The sequence below is a fragment of the Callithrix jacchus genome, chromosome 5, assembly GCF_049354715.1.
Source record: "Callithrix jacchus isolate 240 chromosome 5, calJac240_pri, whole genome shotgun sequence".
NCBI lineage: Eukaryota > Metazoa > Chordata > Mammalia > Primates > Cebidae > Callithrix > Callithrix jacchus.
The window spans coordinates 164856548-164872679 of record NC_133506.1 but is presented as its reverse complement, the minus strand read 5'-3'; the positions used below and the strand labels follow the sequence as shown (position 1 = coordinate 164872679).

Below are 16132 nucleotides of genomic sequence, written 5' to 3'. Positions count from 1 at the left end.
CCAAATAATACTGGCACAATTTAAAAACCCTGGCTGAGGGTGACCTCTTCTCCAATAGATCTACCCCCGCCCCCAGAGCCTCAGAATTGGAGATGATGAGAGAGCAAGAAACATAGGAGAAGAGGAGGAAGAAAAAGCAAAGGAAAAGAGAGGAACTGAAAGGAAAAAGGAGACAATAACAGAGGCAGAGGCAAAGAAGAGACCAGAGGGAAAGAGGAGAGAAGCCAGATTCCTAACTGTCAAAACTTGAGAGAACCAAGATGTTCTTCAGCAGATGAAAGGATAAACTGTGTTCCACCCAAACAATGGCATTTTATTCAGTGCTAAAAAGAAATGAGCTGTCTATGAATCTATGAAAAGACACGGAGAAAACTTAAATGCATATCCAAGTGACAGAAGCCAACCTGAAAAGCCTCCACACTTGACAATTCCAACTATATGATATTCCGGAAAAAGCAAAACTATGAATACAGTTAGTTAAAAAGTTCAGTGGCGGCCAGAGGTGGGAAGGGGAGGGAGGGATGAGTAGGCGAAGCACAGAGGATGTTTAGCCCAGTGAAAATACTCTGTGTGGTACTGCAGTGCTGGCCGCATGTCACTGTACGTTTGTAAACTCACGGTATGTGCGACACCAGGAGCAAACCCTAATGCAAACTTACAGACTGTGGAACGATTCTGATGTGTCAATGTAGGTTCAGACTGTCACTAACGTAGCAGCCTGCAGGATGATGAGAATGCGGGAGGAGTCCGGGAACTCGCTGTACTTTCTGCCCAATTTAGCTGTGAATCCAAAACTACTCTAAGATATCGTCTACTTTTTATAAAAAATAAAGAGAAAGAAGCGAGGCAACGCGCTGGTGTCAACGGGCCCAGCGTCCTCACGTCTTTATTACTACTCTGCGCTGAGGAAGGACACTAACGCTGCTTTTCCATAGGCACGAACTGCTGGGGGAAGGCGAGGACCACAGAGGAAGCAGGGGGTTGTCCTTCGCCGAGAGTTCGGTTCCCACACTCAGCGTCCGGGGCACGGTGGAGGCCTCAGATGCGGCTGGGCTTCTTGGGGCCCTTGCCCTCGGCCTGCATGAAGGCGTAGAGCTCCTCGATGAGCATCTCCATGCGCGCGGTGACCTCGGTCACGGTGTGGATGACCAGCTTCTGCTGCACCTTCAGCTTGTTGTTCTCCCACAGGGCCTTGTTCTCCTCCAGGAAGCCCCGGCGCTCCTCCCGCAGCACGTGCAGGGCCCTGTTCTCCTGCAGGAGCCGGTTCTCCTCGCGCAGGGCCTCCAGCGCCTGGCTCATCACTCTCAGCATCTGCAGGGGCTGGCAGTCGTCGGGCAGGCCGGGGCCCGCCTTGGCGGCCTCCTCCCCGGGGGGCCCGGACATGTCACCGACCGTCTCCCACAGAGTGCGCATCGCCTTGGGGTCCTCCTGAGCGGACAGCGGCCCTTTGGGCTCCTCGAAGGGGGAGGAGAGGCAGGAGCCCTGGTCCTGCAGCAGCCCGGGGCTGCGGGGCTCCTCGTGGGCCGACGGGGCGGGCTTGCTTTCCTCGGCGGGGGCGGCCGCGTCCTCCGCTCGGGCCCAGAAGCTCTGTCTCTGCTCCAGCAGCTGCCGCAGCGCGCGGTTCTCCTCCCGGAGGAGCTGCAGGGCGCTGTCGTCCTGGCCGCGGGGCCCCTGCAGGGCGGCGTGGTCCTCCTTCACGCGCTCCGGGGCCGCGCTGTCCTGCCCGCCCCGGGGGGCCTTGTGCTCCTCCCAGGCCTGCAGGAGCCTGTTCTCCTCCAGCAGCAGCCGCGTCTCCCGGCGGAGCAGCCGCGTCTCCCCGCGGAGCAGCCGGGTCTCCTCGCGCAGCGCCCTGGTCTCCTCCTGCAGCACCCACTCCTGGGGCAGCCTCTTGTGGTGCAGCTTGCGGTGGAAGGAGGCCGAGGGGGAGAAGCAGGGCGGCTGCAGGCGGCAGTTCTCGCTCACCCAGCGCCCGCCCTGGAACACGAACATCTCGTCGCTGAGCTGCACCCGCGGCGGGTTGTAGTCCAGCTCCAGGTCGGCCTGGGACAGGGGGGGCTCCATGCGGTCCAAGGGCGCGGAGGAGACGCGGATCAGCGGGGCGGAGCGGTGGTTCCCGACCCCGCGGCTCAGTCGGGGCCGCGCGCAGCCCCCGGGGCTGCAGGAGCTGTGGAGCCTCGGGGAGGGCTCGGCTGCGCCCCTCTGCGGGAGAGAACGGGAGAGCCCAGCGTTAGTGATGACACTGACACCCTCAGGGCTGCCTGACAAACCACGGGGACCCGATGTCCCCAGAGAAGCTGCGTCTGATCGTCTGGCTTGGCCACAGTGGGCACTTTTGCCCCTTGGGGGCCTCAAAAGGAAATGGCCGATCCTTGTCATTGCGGCGAGTTCTGTTCTATGAAGTCATCTCCGACAATGAATTCCACTGAATTACCGAATACAGAACCATTGCTCCTGCCGGAAATGCGTCCCCTTGAGCCTGGGCTCTCCTTTTGTTATCCAAGCGGTACATAACCTCATTCGGTGCTCATCGTTCATTCACCAGCATCGAACTCGCGTCAGCAGCGCTGCCACTTAGGCCCGAACGAAACTTCTCTAACGCGTTTTCTCCATGCCACACAGCATACCTTCTTCTGTTTGCCAATACTAGACAGCACTTGACCTGAAATGGCTCGGAAGCCATTTTAACAGCAAAATCACCAACATAATGCACGAGGCGGCAAAAAACGTGGCGCTAGATACACTGCACAATGGACCCTGTCTTCCAGCATAAGAGCTGGGCACTCAGCATCACCCAACTCAAATTTTCCCCTTTCTGTGCATGTCTGAAAATTACCATAAAGTGCTACAAGTATTGATTTGCTGGTTACACATTTTAGCAAGTAGGCAAATTCACAAATACGGAATCCATGAATAATGAGAAACAGTTATATATCATGGAGGTCAAAGGCATTGATTTTAGAGTCAACCAAATATTTTCAGCCTTGGCCTCACTACTTACCAGTTAACAAGAATTTGGGCAAGCTGTTTGAGCTTTAATTTCCACAATTTCAAATTGGGATAAGTTCATCTACTCTTTGCCTCATAGAGATATTTTCAGGATTAAAAAAGGTGATGTACAAACGCACTAAGCGTGACCTCTGGAACATTCTGTCACCGTAAAGGAGGAACAAACACTGCTCTCAAGTGACATCACCTACAGGTGTATACTCACACCTGGCACGAGCAGAGAGGCGGCTTGAATCATCCAAACAGCCCCCAAATTGCTGTGTTCAAAATGGTGGCGCCACTGGTGAGCCCAGCCCTCTCTCTTGCCCATCTCAGCATCTCTCTCACTCTTAGCTACCCTTGAGTCTTTTCTGCTAGCAGCCCCTTCAATATCCACCCCAGCTTCCAATGCAATGCTAGACTCAAAGCAGAGTCTGAGTAATAATTTTGGAAAGAAAGAAAAACCATCCCAGACATATCACTGAGGAATGAGCGTTCAGCCTGTGGTGTTAAAGTCAGCAAGGGACCCTGAGGAATTCATGATGGTGGCTGTGGACCTCAAGAACACGGCATAAAATGGGATTCAGATCCACAGAGCTTAACTCCAGTGAGCTGGCAGCTCTCACACATTTCATTACAGAAGAATAGCCCCAGTGAGTTTTACATGCAGATTTCCGAGGCTCCCATTGTGAGTCTGATTCACACAGATTGGGGTATGGCCCAGGTATCCGCATTTCTAAGCAGCCCCCTCAGGTGATTCTGGCTGCAGGTGGTTAGGGCAGCTGTAAGTCAAGTAGAATATCCAATTTGCTTAGCTGAGGGTTAAAGACTTAAAGACACCAGCATTGAAGACCGAAAAGTCTGGTCAGGCGCGGTGGCTCAAGCCTGTAATCCCAGCACTTTGGGAGGCCGAGGCGGGTGGATCACGAGGTCGAGAGATCGAGACCATCCTGGTCAACATGGTGAAACCCCGTCTCTACTAAAAATACAAAAAATTAGCTGGGCATGGTGGCGCGTGCCTGTAATCCCAGCTACTCAGGAGGCTGAGGCAGGAGAATTGCCTGAACCCAGGAGGTGGAGGTTGCGGTGAGCTGAGATCGCGCCATTGCACTCCAGCCTGGGTAACAAGAGCAAAACTCCGTCTCAAAAAAAAAAAAAGATTGAAAAGGCACAAGAATTCTCATCCTGGTTTTGCCACTGATGGGTACATTGAAACCCGAGAGCTCTCTTACCCTCTTTGAGACCCAGGCTTTTCACTAGTGAAAAAGAGGGAGTCAGGCTTCATGATCTCAAAGGCACCTTCCGACATTGAAAAGTCAATGAAAGGTACCTGTCAAATGGAAATCATATGTGCCCTATTTAGCTCACAATACTGTCGTGAGATTAAATGAAATTATGCAAAAACCACCAAGTGCCAAAGAATCATAAGGTATTATTATAAGGAAAAGTAGATTTCACTAACGCGAGAATTATGAATTGTATTCAAAAAGAAGTGAGCACGTGGAATACATCCTGGAGAAGAGGCAAACATTGCAGCAATGAATTTAAATAAAAAGATCAAGGTCATATCATGAGAGTCACATCACAAGCATGTCATCCAAGGATGTCCAAGTGCTCTCTAGATATCAATTCCTATGTCTTAGGTTATTTTCACAACTGTACAGATAGAGAAGATAAAAAACAAGTCAGGTTGTCTACGTGTGTGTGTGTGTGTGTGTGTGTGTGTGTGTGTGGAGAGAGAGAGAAAAACAATTTGCATGGTATATAAAGTTGTTTAGAATTCTTTAAAACTTAAAAAGCTAGATAAATAGAAGATGCAGCTCTATGCCATTAACTGTGGTCAATAACTGTGTAAGGATATGCTCAGTCTTCGAGACAGCAAGGGCGTGAAGGCATTCTGCAATCGGAATCTTATTTAAAGAAGTTCAGCCTCCGTGGTTTTCCCATTTGTCCATTGGAAAAGCACACTGGCTCCTGGAGCTGTCTGTGATCATAATGCATCTCACTGTAGATAACCCAGACCACTTTTTGGTCGGTTTAAGGTCTTGAGATCCAGGATTTCTGGGAAGATTAGTCAAAGCCAATAAAGAGTGAATCTTAAAGGGTCCTCTCCACACTTGCACTAGAACCAATGCGTTCTCTCCGCAGGATTTGGCTCCAGAAGCTAGCAACATGGAGAAGAGTGGTTTTAGTCAACATGTACATCCCAGTCCTGAGACGGAAGGGGAAGAAGGAAACAAGTATTGAGCCTCAATTTCACGCTAGGTCCTGAGCTGAGCATTCTACCTGCCAAATTCATTTCATCCTCACCACCCTGACATAGAAGATGTTATCACTATTCTTATTTTACAGATAGAGAGACTGAAACTCAGAGCAGTTAAATAACCAGCACTAGTTCCTTCACTAAGACACAAACACACTGCTGGCTCCCTGACCTTCTGTGTGTGAAGTACACGCATGGGAAACCACCAAGGATTTATCAAATGACCTGCAGTAGTTTGGGGATCAGGATATCTTTTCCTTAACTTTTTATTATGGAAAATTTCAAACATACACAAAAAGAGGAGAATAGTCGAATAAATTTCCATGTATCCATCACTCAGCTTCACCACGTATCAAATCAAGGCCACACTTGTCTCATCGGACCTCAGCCTGATTCTACCACCACTCCCCTACCACTAGCTTCTCTTAAAGCAAAGTGGCATTGTGTCATTTTATCCACAAATACATAAATATGTGTCTATTCAACAGGTCCACAATACCATTATCACCCCTTTAAAATTTAACAATTATCCCTCAATATCCATTGGCAAATACTGAGTTCATGTTCAAATTTCCCCAATTCTTATTTCTTTTTAATGATGTTTTTCAGCCAGAGGGACAATCTTCTTGATCCAACTAAGGGTCCAAAGAGGAATCATGGATGCTTTCTACCTGTCCACGTTTTATTCATGATGGCTTTTAACTCGTGGCATTCTGCTGCCTGTGCTCCACATCCACATTCCAAACTGGGTACCCAAGGAGCTTTCTACCGTCCCCTCAACAGAAATATGCTAAACAAAGCCTTAACACGTGGTGGCTCCCCAGCCACGGACCACCTGGGTGTTTGGGCTCTAGTCCTTATTCACACATTCAGAGGACCTTGCTCATATCCACTCACTTTCTGACCTTAGTTTCCAGTTCCGTAGAATGAAGGGTAAGAGTCATTATCCCTAAGTGCTCTCTTGGCCTGTCTCTTGTCCAGTGGATTTGCATTTGTAAATTGGCACTGCTATGGCCCCAGCAGCCCTCTTCTACCTCCTTAGCATCTCGTCCTCTCCCCTAAACGGCCAACCTTCCCAAGCAGACTTTGTGCCTTCTCTTGTTCCATGCCAACAGCACCTCATCCAGGAAATGCTGATGAACTAATAAGTCCCCTTTACTTCCTCAACAGGAAACAAAATTCTCCTCCGACTGAGTCCTATTATCTTTCCTCCTATCCCCAGACAGGACCAGGAAAGTAGTCAAGTCCAGTGCTGCCTCATGACTTAGTTTCTTACAACGTGGAAACACTTAAACATTTCTTAGTAGTCATATACTTATTTTAATGAGTAATGGGAAAACATACCTACATTAAATATACAAGCATTTTTAGATATGACAAGGATCATGATTGAACTTTAGGAAAACACTGATCCAAAACAAACTTTTTTTTTCCCTCTGGTATTTCTCTGATTCAGATCAGAGCTGGCTGGGTTTAATCCTCAAAGGAAAGCTCTTTCTCGGCCTTATGGAAATTATTCACCCCAATCATACACCCACTCGGGATATTACTGCACCAGTTTTTCCCCTACATTTATGTCAGTGAATCAAATAATATTAATGTGGCATCTACTGTGTGCCAAGCTCACAGACCCTGCCCTCAGGGAATTCCGGTTGATTTGAAGAAACAGTGAATAGCACCAACTATTTCTTGGTGCAAATGAGAGAAGTCAAAATGCAGAAAGCATTAAGGCAGACGGCAAGGTGTCGGGAGCAGGGGACTAGAAATGACATCTGAAGAGAGCTCTGCCTCTGCACTATACCAGTGCGTAACCTTATAAAGTCATTTCATTTCTGAGCCTTCATTTCTAGAAAACGTGGATGTTAACATGAATTAGGGCCAACCCATATATTTTTGAAATGCCCAACTCTAGAAGGCGCTATTCACTGTTACTGCAGTGCACAACCATCCAAAACAGCCTCACCAACATCTGCCCTACTTCTCTCAGAGGGTTTGTTGTTCACAAATAATCAGAGACTTGGAACATTTTCTTTGTTTTTAAAGAGCTGCAGCCAGGCACAGTGGCTCATGCCTGTAATCTCAGCACTTTGGGAGACTGAGGTGGGCGGATCGTTCGAGGTCAGGAGTTTGACAGCAGCCTGGCCAACACGGTGAAATCCTATCTCTACTAAAAACAAACAAACAAAAATCCGGGCATGGTGGTGGGCCCCTGTAATCCCAGCTACTCAGAGGCTGAGGCAGGAGAATCACTTGAACCCAGGAGGTGGACGTTACAGGGAGCCAAGATTGTGCCATTACACTCCAGTCTGGGTGACAAGAGTGAGACCTCGTCTCAAAAAAAAAAAAAAAAAAAAAAAGAGCAGCAGACACGTAAGAAGGGCTACTGCTTTTAGACGAGACGTTGCTTAGCATTTCCTGAGAGGAAGATTACATAGAACGAGAAGAAGAAAATAACACTGAGTGACTATTTTGTGTCAGGTTACATGCTGATTGATTTCTGTATTTATATATAATAACCCCCAAAAGGACTGGCACGATTCCACATAAGATTGGAAAGCTGGTAAGGGAGGAGAACCAGGGTTTAAAATCAGGATATTTGACTCTGAAGTCCTTGCTTATTCCAGCACTTCACAATGCCCAGACAGTTATTTCACATGTGCTAACATCACTACTGTGCAATGGTTCTCTTAAAACCAGGCCTCTCCTCTCCCCACGTGAGGAAGATGCAATTATCTAAGCACAGTGTCCTATCTCTTGTTTTTTTGACATCCCAAGTCTTGGGAATCAGAAAGCAAATGTCACATGCAGTGGTGGCTTAATGAGTCCTTGTCAAGAACTGAATCAACCAAAATACACTGAAAGATTAGGAGGTAATATGAGTTGAACCATAGGAAACTGTTAACATTTTACAATTTTTGGCCTATGAAAATGGCCATTTATTTTGCCTTAATATATTTACTTTTCTGGAGGGAATTCTTGTCCAGCAAGAGGGTTCCAACCTGAGTGGGGGTGTGCAGGAAGAGAAGGAGATGGGACAGCTGGGGTCAGGAGGGCTGAGAGAGATAGTGCTCCAACAGCGACTTTATTCTTCCAAGGCTCAGAATATATACATTCTCAAGATCTTACTGACGTCAAGTATCTAGATCACAAGTTCCACACGATAAATTGACAGCTAAGCAGTAAGTGGCTATAGAAGATAATAATATCTTTGGTGCTCAAAAATATGTTTACATAGCAAGAAACATTGTTCCTCGTGTCTGCACCGCCAACTGGTTTCGCCCCTCTGGTTATCTTTTAACTAGATTTTCCTCTGTCTGTTCCTGACTCCTTTATCTCGACTTCCCTCTTTCAGGCGTCCCTGTGTCTGGGCTCAAAAGCACCCATTTTGTGAAACTCACTTTGCAAGCGTTCACACGGTTGGGATCCCAACATAGTTTATTGATAAAGCTATGTCCTCATTTTTATTCATACTTTAAGACTTTAAAACAGTCCCAGGTCAAAGCTGTTACGGTATGATGTAAAATCCATAAGCATGGAGTTTTCCTCATGTGGATTTTACAAAGCCCTCACTGCATCCGTGTACTCCCTTAGAGGAACCCCCACCACCTCCTGCACACGGCATGCTAGTCATCCTGAATATATCATCCAATGAGGGTAGAGGCCCTAAATTTCCAAGAACTTTGGGCTCAAAAGTCCCTCCTTTGGCTGCTCTTGAGAAAGTCACTTTGCCTCTCTGAATGTCACCTCTAACATAAGCCTAAAAGTGGCTGCTGTGCCTGCTTCCTGAGGTTGCAAGAGGAAAAGAAAGTGGTAGGCAAGCTGTCATCAAGACCAAACAGATGGTCAGTTCTACTGGCAAGGTTTAAACATACCTGGCCTGAAGCCCTATGCAATGTGGAATATATTTCTTTACAAAAGGGCTCCCCAAAAACTGAGCATCTGAGCTCAGCGAGCACATGCAGGTCCAGGATTCCAGATCTCGGCCTATGTTAGAAGCCAGTTCCTTCTCAGTAGGACTCCTCGACCAGTGGTACCACTGGTTGGTTTCATGGGTCAAGCTAACCTGCCCTGTTAGCTTTTAGCCCTGACAAGAGGTCTATGCCAATACAAAGACCCTGGAACACCCAGTAATGCTCTCCTAAGCCTGAGAGGTACAGCCTGTGTAGCACAGCCCGAACGATCGTGAAGAAAAGATTGTCTCTTTCCTGGTCTCTAGGAAATGCCTTCACATAGAGATCCAGTAGGTAGGAAGGAAAAAGGTTGGCCTCTTCATGGACGAGTGGGATATGAAGCTGATGCAGAAGGGGGATACGTTGGCCATGGGATCATGATGCCTTCCCATCGGGTGCTAGAAAGGTGCCAGGAGACTCTGTCCTCATGGGAAATGTGCTCATAGCCGTAACCCAATGATGCATCAGTACCAGGGACCCAGGAAGGGCACAGGGCATGAATGCCACCCTCACAGAAGCCTGAAATCCCACCTGCGGATTGGAACTCTTCCTTAGCATTAGGTCTCATTAGGTCTGGCCCCCTTCCCTGGCTGGCATCTCCTTCTTTTTTTTTTTTAGATGGAGTCTTGCTCTGTTACCCCGGCTGGAGTGCAATGGCACAATTTTGGCTCACTGTAATCTCCACCTCCCAGGTTCAAGCGATTCTCCTACCTCAGCCTCCTGAGTAGCTGGGATACAGGTGCTCACCACCACACCCATCTAATTTTTGCATTTTTTTTTTTTTTTAGTAGAAATGGGCCAGGCTGGTCTCAAACTCCTGACCTCAGGCTATCTTCCCGCCTTGGCCTCTCAAAGTGCTGGGATTACAGGCATGAGCCGCCATGCCCGGCCAGCATCTCCTTTTTAAATATAATTGGTTCCGGAAGGAAATGCCTGAAATTTACCAACAACTGTGACTGTCAGATCACCAACCTGGCAGCAAGTGAAGAACACGGGGGAAGGGGACAACTGAGAGGAGGGAAGCAAAAGCAAAGGCCAAAGGGCAAAGGGGAAGTGAAAGGACCAAAATCCCTTACTGCTGCTACAGGACTTCCAGCAACAGGTCTCTGGGTGGGACCTTCTGGGGTGGAATTACTGGGGTTATGGTCTCCCATCTAAAGAGTCTGGGGATGGGACCGAGCAGCAACCAGCCAGGCTTAGCTGACATGCACTGAGGTCTCTCCACCCCTGGAAAAATGTAGCTACCACGGCCCAGAAGAGATGTCCAAACACTGCTCACAGAGTCCCAGCCTGCTGACAAGTTTCTTAAACACCGACTTTGCCAGCATTCCTGAGGGTTACTATCAGGGAACGTTCAGCCATCTGAGGTGCTTCTAAGGCACATAAAGTTGAGAGGCCCCAGGATTCTGGGAGGAAAAGCCAAATATGCTACTGATTTTCATACGAGATGACAAGGCTGAGTCTCATTATCATTATTTTAAATTAATTCAGCTCCCTGGTACCACGGCAAAGTCAATGGCAGTTTTAATAAACACTAACAGGTAAAAGGGTCATTCACAAGGTAAATGTGATTGATGTTGATAGAATTACATTAGCAGCAAAGAGGGTGAAGATGTCATATACAGTATGTCTGCATACTGTTTAGCAGACACTCCTGAAATCTTCCTGTGAAACGTTATTCAAAGTGGCGGAGATCTGGGTGCTGTCAGTGGAATTCACTGCTTCCAGGTAAAAGCCCAAACAAAGGGGAAGGAGAAAAGGCAATCGGGAGGGATGAAGGGGGCACCGGAGGGTGCCACTGGGGCTCAGTCTGACCTGCTTCATCTCTTTCATTGATGATCTAGGAGTGAACAACGTCTTAGTGAAATTCACAGAGCACGCACCTTGGGAAAATGTGAAAGTCTGTGAGACTGAATCATGATGTACGAAAGGAACCAGGAGAACAGCTAGCTTGGGCAGGAAATGATACTGAGAGCTTGCAAGTTAACGTGCTGAAGGGAGACAGATCAGAAAACACAACTATTTAACGTGAGGAACGGGAAATCCAGACGTCCTGAAAAGGGCTGATGACAAGTAGTCATCACAGGCCTTTGGAGCGTTGAGGAGCCCGAATGCCCAGCAGGACTGGGAGCTGGAGCCAGAGGCGCTTTCGGGAGACAGAGCTGCTGCCACGAGTCCTTTCTGAAACACATGGAAAACGAACTCCACCCCAGAATAGAGCAGCTTTCAGCAAATATAAAATAAGAAGCCCAGAGATGAGCAGTAAAGATGCAGGGAGAAGACGCCATCTCCAAAAGCAAGAGAAGAACCACAGAGCTAAGATGCAGCGTGGCCCAGCACGTGGCATGTGCCCTGCTTGAGGTAAACGGAGCACATGGCACTGATTTGAGCTTAGGCCCTTTCCTCCAGGTCTGCCATTACTAGGGGAGTTCCTGGGGGTGCCGGTTTCTGTACCTGTAAGATCTTTACCCCACACTAGCTTGGCTCCGTGCCCGACACATGATCGCACTAACATTCAGTCAATATTTCTTCCTCTCCTTGCTTCCCAGATCAACCCTGTCTCCTAAGCCACGCGCCATCTCGTTTAGGGAGGCAGAGTGAGCACATTGGTCCCTCTCACAGCCCTGGTGGTATTTTGGTTCAGATGATCTAGCTGTAGACACCCACACCCCTCCCCCAGAGTGCCAATCTTGAGCATCCTGACAGGTGTCCATAACCTGGTGCGTGGCTTGTGCCCGCTTGGCAGGTGTACACACAAGGCTGCACGTGCCCATGTGAGGTACAGGTTCCCAGGCAGGAGATTTACTCTCATTCTCCACCCACTCTCCCCGCAGGAGCCCAGCAGCAACACTAGGTCCTCCAGCACAGGAAGCAGGCAGCCTCAAGACAGGCTGGAGCTGTCTTCAACCACCTCCTCTCCTCCTTGACTACTGGGCTGTTTCTGGAAGCTGGGGAGGGAAAGTGTGGTGGGCGTGGGTGGAAACATCATTCCAGCCCCTCTATCACATGACACTACTCTTTCAAATCCTCTCCCCTCCTTCATACCCACCCCTGGGTTGGCACCCTCTGCCTGACCAAGTTTCTTAAACACCACCTTTCCCAACATTACTGAGATTACTATCAGAGAACATTCAGCCATCTGACGTAATTTCAAAGCGTGTAAAGTGAGAGGCCCCCGGAAGAAAAGATTGATTTACATGGGCTATGAAAGAATCACAGCAGTGGGCTGGGCGTGGTGGCTCCCGCCTGGAATCCCAGCACTTTGGGAGGCCAAGGTGGTGGATCACAAGGTCAAGAGATCGAGACCATCCTGGTCAACATGGTGAAACCCCATCTCTACTAAAAATACAAAAATTAGCTGGGCATGGTGGCACGTGCCTGTAATCCCAGCTACTCAGGAGGCTGAGGCAGGAGAATTGCCTGAACCCAGGAGGTGGAGGTTGTGGTGAGCCGAGATCGCGCCATTACACTCCAGCCTGGGTAACGAGAGTGAAACTCCATCTCAAACAAAAAAAAAAGAATCACAGCAGTAACACCAGCTCTCGGGGCAGTAGGGGCCAACACAGATCCCTGTGTATTTCAGGTGGAATCGGGCCCAAAAGGATTCCTACAGTTTGTTATCAGCTTTCTGTCACCCTGTCAAATGATCAGGAGGAAGTTATCTTATATTCAGACTAAGATTCATGAGCTAAAACGAGTAGAAAAGTCACTCTTCATGACAAAGTTATAAAGATAACCTGAAAACAAACATCCAGAATGCTTTCTTCTTCCGTACTTGTGCCTTCTGCGGAACGTACTTGCTAGACTGTTACCACCATACATCCGGAATGTCCTAATGGTCAGTCCTCCTCCCACACATCCCTGGACAGAGTTCTGAGATAGTTACCTCTGCACTGGATTCCTCCATCCTACATTTCAACCCCTCTGGTTGCATGGCCCTGCCCTTCCAAGGCGGCCTTAGGTAACTCTGGAGAAAGCAAAGCCACCCCTTTGTGACATAGCAGCAGTAGAAACAATTCAATCAAGAGGACCCCAGGAAACAGCTGACTGCAGGCAGGAGGAGACCCGAGACTCTCTAGCCTGTGAGGACGTCACCAATTCACTGACCTCAAAAGCATCCAGGCCCATGGCCCTTACATCTGCCTTTGGTGCACAGCAGGGCTTAATTCTCTCGACGACTCCAAATAACTCTGTGCCCCTTTGTCCACGGACTAGGTTTTCTTCTCATGGATTCATTCTTACGCGTTTGATTCCAGTCCCAGTTCTAATTCTCCCTGAGAAATCCAGAGCAATTGCACAACACTAAGCACCAAGAGATCTCGTTTTGAGAAGGCTGGGCTACTTCAGAGTATCACAGAAACTCGGAATGTTAGGACTGGAAGTGGTTACCAGACCATCTGACCCAGCCACCTCACTCGTGGGGAAAAGAGCCCAAGGCCCGGAGCGGCTATCTGCTCTTCGCCAGCACACCGCCCGCTGGCAGCCACCCCAAACTAGAATCTGAAGCCCTATCTCTGCTTATTCTACATCTTGCTAGAGTTCTGACGGAGGAGGTGGGGGGTTCTTCTGGGTAACACTGGTAAGTTATATCCTTCTGTGATTACCCCTACCTGAGGTAGAACCACATTGACTGGGATTTCTGGGCTTTCTGATCTGGGATCTCTTTTTCTTGTAAAATCTGGCCTTGAGTTCTGTGGAAAAGACAAAGGAAGATTGCAGCTTCCCAGCTCATCCTCTGGGCCGGGTTTCAATTGCTCACCTAAAAAACATAGAACTTCCTACTCATTTATTTCCCTCTTGTCAATTATGTACAATTACGAAAATCTGAGTCTGGAAGAATGTGTAGATGGTATCTGATATGATGGTTTATCAGTCTCCGAACAGATATTTAGGTAGATATTATAGCCAGGCTCGGTGGCTCAGGCTGTAATCCCAGCACTTTGGGAGGCCGAGGTGGGTGGATCATGAGGTCAAGAGATCGAGACCATCCTGGTCAACATGGTAAAACCCTGTCTCTTAAAAATACAAAAATTAGCCAGGCATGGTGGTGCATGCCTGTTGTCCCAGCTACTCCGGAGGCTGAGGCAGCACAGTCACTTGAACCCGGGAGGTGGAGGTAGCAGTGAGCTGAGGTCACGCCAGTGCACTCCAGCCTGGTGACAGAGTGAGACTTCATCTCAAAAAAATAAATAAAATAAAAAATAAAAAGGATAGATAGAGTTGATGTAAAAGGCTTTTGAAAGTCTTTGAAGCAGAGATAGCTGTACCTGCTTGTCTAAGATTATTATTTCTATCTCAAGTAAAAAGCCATACCAATGTGAGTTGCCAAGTATAGGTCCTATGCAGAAGTTGGTCACCAAAACACTCAGAACATTCCAGAGGTGACATCACAAAACAGCTCATGGTTTCTCTCTGAGCGTCACAGGTGGGAATGAGGCATCTGACAGGCAGGTAGAGCTTGTGGGGGCTGTGACTACTTGGCTGGTCAGGGTCAGTATGACACACAATAGCCCAAACATCACCCGCTGTTGGGTCATCCCAGCAGCATTCATGTCCTCACTGCCGGGCTCAGTGGAGAGTCCTGTCCTTTCACCAGAAGTGGTATCTTCTTGGAGTTGGGTCACTCAAACTAAACTCTTCCCAGACCAAGGGAGAAAGTGTAGTCTGAGGTGTCTTCTGACACTCTCGATTCTTTAATTCTCTGACACCAACTGTGTGTCCTACCATTCAATTTCATTCTGACACCATCTACCTGGAGTTAGTGTTACAGAGCGGAAGGGGCTCACTGGCCAATGCAATAGAAGACAATACTAAAACTAAGTTCTTTAAAAAAGAAAAGCTTTCATATTGAAAGTCAACTCACAAGGAGACAAGAGTCAAGCTCAAATCTGTCTCTCTGTGCTGGCATTAAGGCCGCATTTTAATAGGAAAAGGAGGTTCAGGGGGTGGAGTCTGAGATTAGTAGGTGATTGGTGGATGGAAATGGGAGGTCTGGAAAGCATCAAAGAGTAAGAAACCAGTAACAGAATTTTTTGAGTTTGCAGGACAGCAGATAAGAAAAGAAGGAAGCTTCTGAAACACTGAAACTCCCTCCACTTGCGAGATCAAAAGCCTGGCTGAAGTGGGTTAGAACCAAGATGGCTGACTGGAGTTGGCATGGAATGAGCCCCAATTTCCACCCTTGTTTCGTACTGACTCCCTCTGAATTTGCACACGCCACTCAGGAGTTAACATGAAGAAGTAACTGCACATGCCCAGGGACTTTTCAGACCTCCCCTTTCCTTGCACGAATCACCTACTAATCTCAGAATCCACTCCTTGAACTTTTTCTAATAAAAATGCTGCCTTAATATCAGCACAGAGAGACTCCTTGACTCAGATGAAAAAGATCTTTGGAAATGTAATTAATCGTCTTCTTGGTTTTACCAAAAGCAGATTTTCTTCAGTCAAAGCTTCTTGTAATGTGGGTGTGGGAGATGGGAGAGGGAGTTATAGCGTCTCTGATTCTGCTGACCCTGGTCTATCTCTTGGAGTTCACTTTCAAAATAAAGCTATTCTTTTATCCAAAGCCCAGTGTCATGGTACTGGCCTCTGGCACATCAGGCATCAAGCTCCTTTTGCCCAATCACATTAGCATCAGATCCCGTAAGCTAGGGGCTCAGTTGCACAAGCCCACTTCACTTCAGATGCCAATCAGAAATCTGAGCCACCTGTACTTCTGATTGATCAGCTACACATATCAGGGGTTTCACCATGTTGACCAGGATGGTCTCGATCTCTTGACCTCGTGATCCACCCGCCTCGGCCTCCCAAAGTGCTGGGATTATCGGCGTGAGCCACCACGTCCGGCCTGTTACAGTTTTATTATAAAGGTTACAACTCAGGAACAGCTAAGTAGGAGAGATGCATAGGACAAGATATTGAGGATGGGGAG

At 48.1% G+C, this 16132-nt stretch overlaps 1 protein-coding gene and 1 long non-coding RNA gene across 4 annotated transcripts; one reads left to right on the top strand and one right to left on the bottom strand.

Moving 5' to 3' along the window:
- Positions 1–311: 311 nt before the first annotated feature.
- CBY2 (chibby family member 2) lies at positions 312–14658 on the bottom strand. Of its 3 annotated transcripts, XM_017973094.5 has the most exons (3): positions 14512–14658; positions 13809–13889; positions 312–2199 (listed from the first exon to the last, which is right to left on the bottom strand). In XM_017973094.5, exons 1-3 carry the CDS (start codon positions 14599–14601, stop codon positions 1039–1041), a joined length of 1332 nt encoding a protein of 443 aa, XP_017828583.4. In that variant the 5' UTR covers positions 14602–14658; the 3' UTR covers positions 312–1038. The 3 variants fall into 3 exon arrangements, with proteins under 3 accessions (XP_017828583.4, XP_035158498.2, XP_035158499.2); XM_035302607.3 differs by lacking the exon at positions 13809–13889; XM_035302608.3 differs by lacking the exons at positions 13809–13889; positions 14512–14658 and adding an exon at positions 13085–13146.
- LOC118153960 (uncharacterized) lies at positions 13045–15407 on the top strand. The gene is made up of 2 exons (XR_004743825.3): positions 13045–13777; positions 15243–15407. It is a non-coding gene; the product is annotated as an uncharacterized LOC118153960 (long non-coding RNA).
- The last annotated feature ends 725 nt before the right edge of the window (positions 15408–16132 follow it).